The sequence below is a fragment of the Aedes albopictus genome, chromosome 2, assembly GCF_035046485.1.
Source record: "Aedes albopictus strain Foshan chromosome 2, AalbF5, whole genome shotgun sequence".
In the NCBI taxonomy this organism is placed as follows: domain Eukaryota; kingdom Metazoa; phylum Arthropoda; class Insecta; order Diptera; family Culicidae; genus Aedes; species Aedes albopictus.
Genome location: NC_085137.1, coordinates 228,672,067 through 228,687,862, shown reverse-complemented (window position 1 = coordinate 228,687,862; position 15,796 = coordinate 228,672,067). Strand labels below are relative to the sequence as shown.

Sequence of the window (15,796 nt, the reverse complement as noted above, 5' to 3'; positions counted from 1 at the left end):
ATGCATAGAATTCATGGAATTAAGAATTACTTTTATGATTCCGTCGTCGTCGGTCCCAAATGCTTTTAATTAGATTAATAAAACGACGCAAGCTAAAATCATAAGAAAATAAAATACGTGATATCAGAGCCCATTTCTATGATTTTGGGACCTATCCATCATCCTTTTTTCTATGAGCAAGCAGCACTTTTTAGTTGGCCTCTTGTTAGTGAAGATATGTAATGTTCAAATATAAAAGAGAACAACAATGATCGAACTCACCGGATAATCATATTTAGCTTGTTTTATAATTTTTGTCTTTGGTACCTACATCCAACAGGCTAAGGATGCCCTCCAAACCACATCAATTGTTCTCTAGTTCACATCGCTTGCTGAGTCTCCGAAGTCGTCAAACGATGGATAAACCGGAAAAATAGAGAGAATTACCGATAATTAACGCGCGATTCTCACTTTGCTTCACTCTCCGTACATAAACTCGGAACTACGACGGATGGCACAACGAAAACGCGAACTGGGCACTGTTTACTTTTTGCGCGTTTACTTTTTAGTCAATCAACTCCCAACAACCTGCCGAATCTTACGGGCACACTGTTTCGATGTTCCATTTCCTCATATATGCACATTTATTACTCTAACCAAATAAAAACTTTGCAAAAATAGCAGGTTCAACTTTTTCCACATGTCTGTGCTGGACGACCGCGCGATTTATATAATTGCATATGGCAGATAAGTGTAACGCTAGGAAGCGACCATGAATATAATTTATGAAAATGCTTGTTGCTATTCATATTTCTGGTCAACTCATTCATGATATTATGAATTTTAATTATGATATTATGAGTTGGCAGACATCATAAGAACATGATTTTTTATTCATGGTTAGGGGAATGGATTTTTTTCCGTGAAGGATATTCCGAACACGGGATGGTCGGGTAAATCATCGACCACCAGGAATCCCGTGAAAACGAAAAAAAAAAACTCCGACGGATCACCAACAAAACAAGTACCGTAATTGCTAATGAAAATATTTTGACATTTGACAGATACAGCTATGCCGCGTTGAAAGATAACCTGTAAATAAGTTATTTTGGTGTCGAGAAATTCTTCCCATAACAAAATTGAAACTAATGTATGAACACGAATGTATGTACGAAGATGCTATTTAAATGTATTATTTCCGTTATTATAAGTACTTTTTCAATCGTTTGCAACGTAGTTGTTGGAAACTTTTTTCAACGTAATTTAAACTTATTTACAACTAAAACACTGGGTTTGAATTGCGATTTGTGTTCCACCAGAAAAAGTATGCTGATCACAGCACCGCCTAAAAGCATTAGTACAAAAATAAAAAAAAGCAATTCAAAATACCATTCTTTATTTTTAATTTTGTTGTTATTCGGCTGAAAAAATATTTCTTAAACATAAACACATTTGAATCGCAACTGAAGAACGATCAGAATTGAACTATAGCTATAGTTGATTTTTTTATTATTCTTGAAACTTTCAACCGATACTGTAATTCTCATGGAAAGCTGCCATATTGTTTTTCAAGAGAAATATCCCAAATTTTCAAAATTTTAATGTTCATTTTTTAATTAGACTCAGTGGCGCTTGAATTCTGATGAAGTAAAACCATAAGTTTCACCATGAAACTAGCAGCGCATGTGAAAAAACTCCGCCTTTATTGCATGAGCTTTTAAATTATATTGTCAGTACAGTTTATAAACTATCATATATGAGCCTAGCCTTTATCATCTGGAAAAAATATCATGTTGTTGCAGTTATCAATACAATTACTTTCTGTCCGTTGATACGACTCGTGTACGTTTTGATAATAATACATACCATACAATATAGTTTATATTTATATTGGTCTTGTATTATGGGATTCCACAAGTTATATTACGTTCAAATAACTGAATTCCAACAAATGCTTATGGTATGTTATATTAAAGCATTCTGTATGCAATATTGCTTGAAAATAACCTTATTCCAACTAATGAACATAATTGCATTATATAGGTTGTCTGCTAGTTGTCGATTATGACAAATAGCTTATTTACAATCGAAACCTTGGGTGGAATGTACTTGGATCGGAATTATTAGTACTATAAGTGTATTGGCATACATCTTGTATAACTTATAAGATGTTTTATAAGCCGCCATTTTTTGCGCTGTTTTGAATATATAAGTGTTTCAAATTATGTTAATAATGCAAGAAAAATACATCAGATCTAGTATGAAACGTGTATTTTGAACTGTTATATAACAAGTTGTGTTACTTGGGAGGTATATTGAAAGAAAAGAACTGGTCTAGATCAGATACAGCAAATCTATACCAAAACCGAAGATGTAAAATGTAGCAAAGATCGACCTAAACCATTTTGTAGAAGAACGCAGCCCTCTAGGAGCAAGTTCTAGTGTTCTGGAGAGAAATTCTAAAAGAAAAATAAATGTCTAGAGCAGTTACAGCCAATCTATATTAATATCGAAGGCTTGTAAATGTGGTAGCAATAAATCCAAGACACTTCTTCAAAGACACCAATCCTTCAGGATGCATACCTAGATCACTACATAATCATAATAAAAGATACAACTCATCTTGATCCGTTAAAACAGATATAGAGCAAAACCGAAGATGTAAGAATGTAGTACCAACCAATCCAAAGCACTTTGCCGGAGACTCCAGTCCAACCCTCTAGAAGCATTGAGTGTCGTATTGAAAGATAAAACTTAGGGTAGCGAACCACTTGGGCAGCGGCCGGTATTTTGGGCACTCTTCGCTATAACTAAGTCAATTTCAAACTAATTGACTTAAAATTTTGTACACGGCTAGATACTATACGTATCTCATTGCGTTCCAAAAATTGTGTCAATTGGTTCAGAATTGGCTGAGTTATAGCAGAAAAGTGCCCAAAAATAATAAAACCCGAAGCGGCTTTTCGATTGGCAAACGAGTGGTGCCGAACTGTCAATCGTCGTTCGAGGAAGTTCTTTTTCGCATGATGGCTTCTCAATTCGTTTGGCTAGTACACGTGTACTGTGTTTAAAACGAGCTTTAAATAGAAGTACATGTTTGGGTACATATTTGTGTGTTGCGGTTTAAACTAGGAGACTGTTATGGTCTTCTTGTTTTCTTACCCAGCATTAAAACTATGCTGCTGTGTTAAAAAATAGGTTGCCAGCTTGAGCCTCACGCTTGAGCCGCAGTTATGTTGGCTACGAAAACATTGCATTGGTGGGATAGGGATGCCAATTCCTTGGAGCCGCAATTAATCGTAGCTAGTGATGTTCAAGATAGTTGCAAACATTGTGTACATGACTTGTTAGCAGAAATCATGTTTTGCAGTCATTTTATGTTGTCACGACTTAAATTTGCATGTCAAATAACAGATTTTTTTAAAAACGTTTCCTACACACGCTATTCTGGAGGGAAAATGAGCATCTCTAAAAGCATGAATTTTTTATCAAACAAAAGTAGAAAAGTTGGGTCAAAGAACCCTGTAATAAAATTTGAATCGGTTCACAGGCGGTTCAGAACGAGCTGCTCAAAGTAAAAGTTCTCACTTTTATCCTGTCCAGTATTTCGAGCGTTAAACTTAGGGAAAAGTTTACAAGTTAAAAGTATTTTTCTACAGATCAACGTGCCACAAAACCGCAGTAGGCGGTACGTTGTTCACTAGGACAGCGAGTTTACGAATAATAATATGAAATGAACTCATCAACATACATCTATTACCTACACAGAAAGAAATTCTGAAAACTACACGTAACGTAAATATTAGAACATTTAAATTTCCATTTGATTTCATTCGATTTTACGCAAAAGAATTTCTTGCACGCAAAGTTGTTAGCAAACCCCTGTAACACTAGTTTACAGCATTTTTGAACTCGGTAAGCTGATGATCGTTTTTGGTGTAGAATCATGCCCTGAGTTCGAAAACGCGAAGGAAAAAAATTACAGTAGAGTGGAAATTTTTTCGACTTTCCATACAAGGTTGATGATTTGAAATCGATTTTTGTTCTATTTTTAAGCAAAGTCGCTCACTTCACACATCTCATTCTCAGTAATCAATGCTCCGATTGAGCTGAATTTTTTACTGTAACTCACCTACATATGACATGTTAAATAAACGTTGAGAAAGAATTTTTAAATAGTAATGTTTTCTTATTGGAAAAAATACATTTCTTCATAATTTTTTGGAAATTTTGCTAAAATTTAAGGAGATCGTCCCCAAAACTCGCCAATATCTTGAGTTTGATCAATCTGACTCAAAACCTGCATTCAGATGATCGAATGGTATTATAATCAGCTTTTAATTTATGGAGAAAGATTTAAAATTGGTTGGACAATACGCAAGATATTTGAATTTTATGAAATTCCATATTTTAAAAAGTTGTAAAACTCAATATTGAGCTAAAACTTAAAAACTGGTCTACTTTAATTTTTTTGAAGCACGGTTTCGAAATCAGTGCTAAATTATGCTTCAAAAATTGTGGTCGTTGACAGAAGTTCACGACTTTCGTTTTATTTTGTAAACTAGTGTAATTAATAAACCTGTAATTTTACAATCCGATGGAGAATTGTGTTGAAAGAGATGGAGGTCATTTTGTTACAGCGAACTCGATGTAACAATTTTTAACTGTGTATTTTCAACTCTTTTATAGAAAAAAAAATAAACAAGATCGCATGAAGAAAAACGAATTCCGGTGATCAGAGCTACATACATGCACTGTTCATTGAATTTTTCATTGGATGTGGTACATACAGTCGGGTCTCCTTAAAGACCTATAAAGTAGCCTAACTGCAGGCAAAAAATCAGCTGGATCGGATGCAAGACAACTGAGAAATTGCAGTGGTAGTAAAGTGGGGGGGGGGGGAGTTTATAGGAGACCCTACTGTAATCAGAATAAGGGGGTTAATATAACTCTTATTATAACTGCACTTCTTTTTCCTTCGCGGACTTTTGCCCATCAAAAAATGTAAAATAAAATAGAGTGTTCAGAACTCTTGGGGTGTTGAAGGATTCATCGTCACATTCAAAATCACTAAATTGCAAAAATAAAATTACTAATTCCAAATTTGTTTCAAATGTATGTGTGATAAGTTATAAGCCTAATATGTTTTGCAATTATGTATTGAGGTATATATTCTTGGTAGGATTTCTGCTATAAGTCATAGCAACTAAATATGTCGAGAAGTATCTTGCGATACCCAAGTAACATTTCAAATTTTATGCTGTACTGTAATTCCATGAAAACCTTATGACAACCGCTGTGCCGACAACACCCCTCGGTGCAGCGACGCCGCCTGCAAAGAAGCAGACACTTTTCAGCAGGCCGCACTGGACCAACACGTCAAACGTGACAGCAGGCTAGATAAAGTGTCAAAGGACCAATACTAGGGAATGTTAGTCTGCAAGTCATCATAACGCTGTTTTGCTCCCTACGAGATATCGTGAATTTCTAAGAGTTGAAAATTTATTTTCCTATTACTATTACTATAAAACCGTTTACTAAATCTTGAATTCGAGCCTACATCGTGTGCTTCGAATCAATACTAATCGTAAGTATGAGGAACTTAAGTCTGTAAGCTTAGTAACTTGATTCAAATATGTATTTTTTTAGAAGTAAACATACCCACGAACGCTACCGATACGATTCCTCATAAATCAATAGTACGTTCACTAAAATCGTAAGTTGGCCATATATTTGTAAATTAGTATAGTTTGCATAAATAAAACTGAATTTTTAGCTTGAAGCTTACACCACCACAAAGTGTGTCTGCTGTCCAGAATTAGTGACGTAACCCGTACCAACAAAATCTTCAAGGATTTTAAATCACACGGGGGTAACAATGGAGGAACATCGGAAGCCCGGCGGATACAGCTGTAAGTCCTGTACGAGGCCAGATACTGACGACGAGAAGTGGGTTGCTTGCGACCGCTGTAAGCTCTGGGAGCACTTCGAATGTGCGGGAGTGAGCGAATCCGTGAAGAACCGCCGTTATTTGTGCAAGGAGTGCGAACTAACGGTTGCAGCCCCCACCGCATCGACATCTCGCAGTCTGAAGCCACCACCATCGGAAGGTAGGTCACTACGGTCGTCAACGGCCAAATCTGATCTGAAGCCAGTCAATAAAGTAACCACCTTAGCGTCGAAGTTCTCTCGGAGCGCAAATAGCACGACTTCGAGTACTCGAGCTGCCCGTCTGGAAGCCCAAATGAAGTTGGTCGAGGAGGAGCAAGTGTTGAAGGAGCAGGAGCTGGAAGCCCAGGAAGCGATGAGAAGGAAAGAAATGGAGGAAGAAGAACGCCGTCTAGAAGAAAGAAAAGCGCTGTTGGAAGAACAAGCTCGGTTGCGGCAGCGAAAGCTGCAAGAAGAGAAAGAGTACCAAAAGAGGCAGCAGGTGATCAGGATGGAATCGTTGGAGAAAAGGAACACTATCGCACGGCAGTTGAGTGCATGTAGCAGCAAGAGTGAGTCCATTCCGGACTCGGAGCAACAGATAGCCCTCTGGTTGCAACAATGTTCTCCCGAACCCTTCGAGGATCGAATTAGCTCGCTGCAGATTGACGCCGGAGAGGAGGCAGAGCAGCTCGTACAAGACCAACCACCATCGACTGCAGGCCAACGTCCATCGTATCAACGACCTAGAGCTAACCAGGATTGCCAGGAACCACTGCCGTCCGAACGTGACAACATCGAAACTCAGCAAGATAACCATGATGTTTTTCGATCCCGCTTCAACGGTCCGACCCAGCCACCACTACAAGATGGTCGTATATCAGTATCACGAGCAGATCACGCTCGGTTTCGAGATGCAAACATGCCCTATCAACAAAATCCAGGATCGCGGCAAGCGTATCAGCCGGAGGGGGCAGCGTTCCATGGGGCACTTTCTCCCAGCCAATTAGCAGCCAGGCAGGTGATGGGGAAAGAACTGCCGAACTTCACTGGCAACCCCGAAGATTGGCCAATCTTCATTTGTAGTTTTGAACAATCTACATCAGCATGTGGGTACAGCGATGCCGAAAACCTCATGCGCCTACAGCGATGCCTAAAAGGACAGGCGTATGAATCGGTGCGGAGCAGACTACTCCTCCCCTCGAGTGTCCCACAAGTGATTAACACGCTTCGTACACTCTACGGCAGACCAGAGCTACTCATACGAACGCTTATCGAGAAGGTACGCTGTGCGGCAGCGCCTAGACACGACCGTCTGGAATCGGTAGTAGAATTCGGGCTAGTGGTCCAAAATCTTGTGGACCACCTGAAGGCGGCGAAGCAGTACACCCACTTATCCAACCCGGTATTGATGCAGGAACTTGTGGAGAAGCTCCCCGGTTCGCTAAAACTGGATTGGGCAGTATACCGGAGCAGACAGCCGTATGCGACTTTAGCAACGTTTGGGGACTTCATGACGGGACTACTGGATGCGGCAAGTCAAGTAACCTACGAACTGCCGAACGCAACCCGCAACTTCAAAGGTGAACAACGACGCACTAAAGAAAAGGGGCACATAAACGCTCATTCGGCAACACCAGCTTCATCCTTGGAGACGTCGAGCTCATCACCGAAGTTAAAAAGGGCAGGTAAGACATGCGCAGCATGTGAGCGAGAGGGACATCGTGTGGCAGAATGTCGTCAATTCAAATCATTGGGTCACGACGAACGGTGGAAAGTTGTTCAAGGAAAAGGATTGTGCAGCACGTGTTTGAATAGTCACGGAAAGTGGCCGTGTAGGACTTGGCAAGGATGTGATATTGCTGGCTGCCGCGAAAAACACCATACACTACTCCATCCTTCTTCCCTCCACCCTTCCCTGAACGTCTCCGTCAGTAATATCACACAAAATAGTGGGTCTTCACCCATGTTTCGAGTTCTCCCAGTGGTATTGCATGCGGGGGAGCGGAAAGAAGTTGTGTTTGCGTTCATCGACGAAGGATCATCGACTACTCTTTTGGAAAAACAGTCGCTGATCGGTTGGGTGTATCTGGACCAGTCGAACCACTAACTTTGCAGTGGACGGGTAAGGTAACACGAGAAGAACGGATGTCTCAACGTCTACAACTGAAAATTTCTGGTGAGGGTAGTTCTAGCCTCTATAAGTTATACGAGGTGCGAACGGTCGGCTGTCTGGTGTTACCTACGCAATCGATGAAGTACAACGAACTCTGCGATCGATATCCTCATTTGCGTGGACTTCCACTGAAAGATTACGAGCTAATCCAACCGAAGCTGTTGATTGGATTGGACAACCTTCACCTCGCTGTTCCCCTAAAGGTGCGAGAAGGTGGTACTAAGGATCCGATAGCTGCGAAGTGTCGACTTGGTTGGAGTGTGTACGGATACTTGATGGGTCCATCAACATCACGCGCTGTGGTTCACTTCCATGTTGCCGCACCTGTCGATAGCGATCGGCAACTGAACGACCAACTTCGCGACTACTTTGCTCTGGAGGACGCCGGTGTCACCGAACGGAAAGAAGTACTGGAGTCAGATGAAGAAAGACGGGCAAGGACAATACTGCAACTAACGACAAGGCGTACGCACCGTGGATTCGAGACCGGGCTACTTTGGCGAGATGATGACCCGGTATTCCCGGACAGTTACCCAATGGCATTTCGTCGTTTGAAGGCGCTAGAAAGAAAACTGGCAAAGGACACACTGTTACAAGAGCGGGTGTGTGAACAAATCTCTGAATATCTGCGGAAAGGGTACGCTCACAAAGCAACCGAATTGGAGTTGAACAACATAGATCGGAAACGAATGTGGTTTTTGCCATTGGGAGTTGTCGTTCATCCCAGGAAACCGAATAAGATACGACTGGTGTGGGATGCAGCAGCTATGGTGGAAGGCGTATCTTTCAACTCAAAACTACTAAAAGGGCCCGACCTACTGACTCCCCTCCCGAGCAAAGTCCAACAACAAAATTACAGCAAATCGAAAACATGATTTGTATTCAGCAACAAATTGATATCACATTTTGATATCATTTTATCTCTACTTAAGTTGATTTCAAATTTTTGCTTTCGATTTGCTGTGATTATAAATTAATGTAAATATTAAGTGTTACAATAGTTTTGAAATTTTTTAGTAAACTATGTAAAGTAATTCTAGGGAAATATCATTAGTACAATTGTATTATTGCATTTATGATTTAATATCAACCAAAAAACTCTACCTTAAACGATTTTTTTAATTTTCTTGCGCTGATAACAAAAACAGTTATCAATTTGCTATCATCGATAGCAGGAATTGTTTTCAATTTGCTGTCCCAGGAACATTTTTCTGCTCTCATTTTTGATGTTTTAACCGTTAAAACGACCAAAACGACAACAACCGGAGTTATCAAAATTTGCAATATCACAACATCAAAATTAGTTTTCAATTTGCTATCAGACTTTGCTCGGGCTCCCTTCCGTTCTTTGCCGTTTTCGCCAGTTCCCCGTGGCAATATGTGGTGACATTAAAGAGATGTTTCACCAGATCTCTATTCGTGAGCAAGATCGTCCGGCACAGTGCTTCCTTTGGAGAGACAATCCGACAAACCCTGTGCAGGTCTACATTATGAACGTCGCCACCTTCGGTGCAACCTGCTCACCTGCGTTCTGGTGGGATTCGAACCCACGACTCCGTATTCGCTAGACCGGCGCTTTAACCAACTAAGCCACAGAACAGGTAATGGTTCTGCGGAATAGAAAGCCAAACTGACTCCGAAGCCGCACCATGAACACTCCTATTTCACAAACTCATCTCTCTTTTCGGCTTAGATGCCAATCCACAACACACTCCTGTTTGTGCCCACTACCTACAAGTGCGAGCGAGTTATTTATATGAAGCCGAGACTTACTCTCGCACTCCGCATACCTAGCCACCAGGCAGTTTGTTTTGCTGGTGTCTAATTAGTATGCGTCGAGAGCTCGGCACGGTCGGACGCTCGGACGACCGAACTGCGCCAAGTGACGCAAGCAAGGGTACAATGATACATATTGCCCATTTTACTGGCATTTTACCAGGTTAGCTGGTATGTCTGAAACATACTGGAAAAACTTGTAATTAGAAGGCACGAAATGTTGCTAATTGGCAAATTGAGAGATGAAATTTGTGAAAAAAATCGCGTTCTGGAGGGATTCGAACCCACGACTCCGTATTCGCTAGACCGGCGCTTTAACCAACTAAGCCACAGAACAGGTAATGGTTCTGCGGAATAGAAAGCCAAACTGACTCCGAAGCCGCACCATGAACACTCCTATTTCACAAACTCATCTCTCTTTTCGGCTTAGATGCCAATCCACAACACACTCCTGTTTGTGCCCACTACCTACAAGTGCGAGCGAGTTATTTATATGAAGCCGAGACTTACTCTCGCACTCCGCATACCTAGCCACCAGGCAGTTTGTTTTGCTGGTGTCTAATTAGTATGCGTCGAGAGCTCGGCACGGTCGGACGCTCGGACGACCGAACTGCGCCAAGTGACGCAAGCAAGGGTACAATGATACATATTGCCCATTTTACTGGCATTTTACCAGGTTAGCTGGTATGTCTGAAACATACTGGAAAAACTTGTAATTAGAAGGCACGAAATGTTGCTAATTGGCAAATTGAGAGATGAAATTTGTGAAAAAAATCGCGTTCTGGTGGGATTCGAACCCACGACTCCGTATTCGCTAGACCGGCGCTTTAACCAACTAAGCCACAGAACAGGTAATGGTTCTGCGGAATAGAAAGCCAAACTGACTCCGAAGCCGCACCATGAACACTCCTATTTCACAAACTCATCTCTCTTTTCGGCTTAGATGCCAATCCACAACACACTCCTGTTTGTGCCCACTACCTACAAGTGCGAGCGAGTTATTTATATGAAGCCGAGACTTACTCTCGCACTCCGCATACCTAGCCACCAGGCAGTTTGTTTTGCTGGTGACGCATACTAATTAGACACCAGCAAAACAAACTGCCTGGTGGCTAGGTATGCGGAGTGCGAGAGTAAGTCTCGGCTTCATATAAATAACTCGCTCGCACTTGTAGGTAGTGGGCACAAACAGGAGTGTGTTGTGGATTGGCATCTAAGCCGAAAAGAGAGATGAGTTTGTGAAATAGGAGTGTTCATGGTGCGGCTTCGGAGTCAGTTTGGCTTTCTATTCCGCAGAACCATTACCTGTTCTGTGGCTTAGTTGGTTAAAGCGCCGGTCTAGCGAATACGGAGTCGTGGGTTCGAATCCCACCAGAACGCGATTTTTTTCACAAATTTCATCTCTCAATTTGCCAATTAGCAACATTTCGTGCCTTCTAATTACAAGTTTTTCCAGTATGTTTCAGACATACCAGCTAACCTGGTAAAATGCCAGTAAAATGGGCAATATGTATCATTGTACCCTTGCTTGCGTCACTTGGCGCAGTTCGGTCGTCCGAGCGTCCGACCGTGCCGAGCTCTCGACGCATACTAATTAGACACCAGCAAAACAAACTGCCTGGTGGCTAGGTATGCGGAGTGCGAGAGTAAGTCTCGGCTTCATATAAATAACTCGCTCGCACTTGTAGGTAGTGGGCACAAACAGGAGTGTGTTGTGGATTGGCATCTAAGCCGAAAAGAGAGATGAGTTTGTGAAATAGGAGTGTTCATGGTGCGGCTTCGGAGTCAGTTTGGCTTTCTATTCCGCAGAACCATTACCTGTTCTGTGGCTTAGTTGGTTAAAGCGCCGGTCTAGCGAATACGGAGTCGTGGGTTCGAATCCCACCAGAACGCGATTTTTTTCACAAATTTCATCTCTCAATTTGCCAATTAGCAACATTTCGTGCCTTCTAATTACAAGTTTTTCCAGTATGTTTCAGACATACCAGCTAACCTGGTAAAATGCCAGTAAAATGGGCAATATGTATCATTGTACCCTTGCTTGCGTCACTTGGCGCAGTTCGGTCGTCCGAGCGTCCGACCGTGCCGAGCTCTCGACGCATACTAATTAGACACCAGCAAAACAAACTGCCTGGTGGCTAGGTATGCGGAGTGCGAGAGTAAGTCTCGGCTTCATATAAATAACTCGCTCGCACTTGTAGGTAGTGGGCACAAACAGGAGTGTGTTGTGGATTGGCATCTAAGCCGAAAAGAGAGATGAGTTTGTGAAATAGGAGTGTTCATGGTGCGGCTTCGGAGTCAGTTTGGCTTTCTATTCCGCAGAACCATTACCTGTTCTGTGGCTTAGTTGGTTAAAGCGCCGGTCTAGCGAATACGGAGTCGTGGGTTCGAATCCCACCAGAACGCGATTTTTTTCACAAATTTCATCTCTCAATTTGCCAATTAGCAACATTTCGTGCCTTCTAATTACAAGTTTTTCCAGTATGTTTCAGACATACCAGCTAACCTGGTAAAATGCCAGTAAAATGGGCAATATGTATCATTGTGCTCACCTGCATCTGCACAATACGTTAAAAACTTGAATGCAGAGGAATACAACGAAGAATATCCCCGAGCAGTCACCGCGATCGTTGAAAACCATTATGTCGATGACTATTTGGACAGTTTTATGACCACCGAAGAAGCTGCAACTGTAGCACAGAAGGTGACATTGGTTCACTCGCTGGGAGGATTTGAAATATGCCGTTTTCGCTCCAACTCCACAGACTTCCTCCACAAAATAGGTGAACCGACTGCTGACGAACCGAAAAACTTGATGCTGGAAAGCGGTGCCACTAGAGAGTCCGTACTTGGGATGTCTTGGGACCCCATAAACGATTGCTTTTCCTATTCGTTCAATTTGCGGGACGATATACGTTCAGTAATAGATGAAGCACACATTCCTACAAAAAGGGAAGTCCTGAAAGTCGTAATGAGCCTTTTCGACCCACTAGGACTCGTTTCTCACTTTCTCGTCCATGGAAAAGCAATTATTCAGGGAACTTGGGCTGCTGGAACTGGATGGGACGAGCCTATCAATGCAGACCTCAATCGAAAATGGCGCCAATGGGTAACACTCTTCCCGAAGCTCAACGAACTGAACATTCCCCGGTGCTACTTCGTGCCATTTCCGCCCAACATCGACGATCTACAAGTTCACACTTTCGTTGATGCTAGCGATATAGCTTATTCTTGCGCGGTATATTTTCGGCTAGTGCATGAAGGTCACGTTCAAACAGCACTTGTGGGAGCTAAAAGTAAGGTTGCCCCTTTGAAAACATTGTCCACTCCTCGGCTAGAGTTGAAGGCTGCAGTTCTGGGAGTAAGATTTGCCGCAGCGATTCTCGAATACCATTCGCTTCCGGTATCCAAACGATTCTTCTGGAGCGACTCCACTACTGTGCTTGCATGGATCCGGTCCGATCATCGGAGGTTCCACAAGTTTGTATCAGTTCGGATAGGCGAAATCCTTACTTTGAGCGAGCCACAGGAATGGAAATGGGTTCAATCCAAACTAAACGTTTCCGACGATGCAACGAAGTGGAAAAACGGACCTAATCTAGATTCGAATTGGTGCTGGTTCAAGGGTCCTGAATTTCTACGCCTGGACGAAATGGCATGGCCAATGCAACGATCCACAACCACAACCCTTGAGGAACTTCGACGTGTCCAAGCTCACTGGAACAATGAACCGGCGGTGGATTACTCCAGATTCAGCAGCTGGACAAGACTTCAACGTACGATGGCGTACGTCATACGCTTCATAGATAGATTGCGTCGACGAAATGTCGCGCGGAACTTCAAACGAGAAATACTCACTCGAGAAGAACTATCAAAAGCGGAAATTCTGCTGTGGAAAGTAGTACAACAGGAAACCTTCGCAGTGGAACGATCGGTATTGGCAAAGACACGGGGGGATCCAGATGCAAAACACTCTGCTGTTTCAAAATCGAGCTCACTTTACAAAGTTTGGCCGTATATGGATCGTCAAGGAGTCCTGCGAATGCGAGGCCGCATAGGTGCGGCGAGTTATTTGCCGTTTCAAGCAAGATACCCAGTAATACTCCCCAAGAAACATCCAGTAACTACTTTGATCGTAGGGCGGTTTCATCATCTTTATCGTCACGCAAATCGAGAGACGGTCGTTAATGAGTTGCGACAGTATTTTGAAATAGCAAACCTGAGATCACTTGTGCTAAGGGTGGCCAAAGACTGCGCATGGTGTCGCATCAACAAGGCTTTTCCAAAACCACCGGTAATGGCACCTCTTCCCAAGGAAAGATTGGATCCATTTGTAAGACCCTTTACATACGTTGGCTTGGACTACTTTGGACCCGTTTTTGTCAAGGTGGGCAGGAGTCAGGCAAAACGGTGGATCGCTCTCTTCACATGCTTATCAATCCGAGCCGTGCATATGGAGGTCGTGCACAGTTTATCAACCGAATCGTGTGTCATGGCAATCCGAAGATTCGTATCACGCCGTAGTTCGCCTGCTGTGTTCTACTCTGATAATGGTACTTGCTTCCAAAGTGCCAACAAGCAACTGTTGGAGGAAATTGCTGCTGGAAACGAAGAGCTTGCATCTACTTTCACGAACGCTACAACCGAATGGAAGTTTATTCCGCCCGCTACTCCGCACATGGGAGGTGTGTGGGAGCGCTTAGTGAGATCGGTAAAAACAGCAGTTGGCTCGGCACTGGAACATCCCCGCAAGCCCAATGATGAAACGCTAGAGACTATAATCTATGAAGCCGAAGCATTAGTGAACTCCAGACCGCTCACATATATCCCTCTGGAATCAGCAGACCAAGAGTCACTTACGCCCAACCATTTCCTTTTGGGTAGTTCTACAGGAAACAAAATCGGACCAAAAGATGTACCTGAATACGCTACTATCCGTAGCAGCTGGAAGATGGCCCAACATATCGTTGGGGAATTTTGGAAAAGGTGGATAAAGGAGTATTTGCCAGTAATAACACGCCGAAGCAAGTGGTTCGAGGAAACCAAGGACATAGTTGAAGGAGACCTGGTTCTTATTGTGAATGGATCTGGACGAGCTCAATGGACTAGAGGACGAGTGGACAAAGTACTTGTAGGCAGCGATGGAAGAGTTCGTCAAGCGATAGTACGAACGGCGAATGGAACTCTGCGGCGGCCTGTAACGAAGTTAGCGGTGTTAGACGTCGAGAAAGAGCGTGAACCTACGAGACTTCAGGAACATCCAGGACATCACCTAGGTTCACGGGCGGGGGTATGTGCCGACAACACCCCTCGGTGCAGCGACGCCGCCTGCAAAGAAGCAGACACTTTTCAGCAGGCCGCACTGGACCAACACGTCAAACGTGACAGCAGGCTAGATAAAGTGTCAAAGGACCAATACTAGGGAATGTTAGTCTGCAAGTCATCATAACGCTGTTTTGCTCCCTACGAGATATCGTGAATTTCTAAGAGTTGAAAATTTATTTTCCTATTACTATTACTATAAAACCGTTTACTAAATCTTGAATTCGAGCCTACATCGTGTGCTTCGAATCAATACTAATCGTAAGTATGAGGAACTTAAGTCTGTAAGCTTAGTAACTTGATTCAAATATGTATTTTTTTAGAAGTAAACATACCCACGAACGCTACCGATACGATTCCTCATAAATCAATAGTACGTTCACTAAAATCGTAAGTTGGCCATATATTTGTAAATTAGTATAGTTTGCATAAATAAAACTGAATTTTTAGCTTGAAGCTTACACCACCACAAAGTGTGTCTGCTGTCCAGAATTAGTGACGTAACCCGTACCAACAACCGCTATAAGAACGTCTTCCAGCCAAGTGGACCACTCTTAATGTGGTTTTCGAAGAAACATTGAGAGCACCAATAAGAATGCAATAAAACAAGCATGT

The 15,796-nt window shown here is 42.6% G+C and overlaps 2 protein-coding genes across 2 annotated transcripts; both read left to right on the top strand.

The window, feature by feature from the left end:
* Nucleotides 1–6,223: 6,223 nt before the first annotated feature.
* Nucleotides 6,224–8,017, top strand: LOC134286377 (uncharacterized). Its single transcript, XM_062847989.1, has one exon. It carries the CDS (start codon nucleotides 6,224–6,226, stop codon nucleotides 8,015–8,017), a length of 1,794 nt encoding a protein of 597 aa, XP_062703973.1.
* A 38-nt stretch (nucleotides 8,018–8,055) lies between these two features.
* Nucleotides 8,056–15,281, top strand: LOC134286376 (uncharacterized). The gene is made up of 2 exons (XM_062847988.1): nucleotides 8,056–8,860; nucleotides 12,448–15,281. The coding sequence occupies exons 1-2, from the start codon at nucleotides 8,056–8,058 to the stop codon at nucleotides 15,279–15,281; spliced, it is 3,639 nt and encodes a 1,212-aa protein (XP_062703972.1).
* The last annotated feature ends 515 nt before the right edge of the window (nucleotides 15,282–15,796 follow it).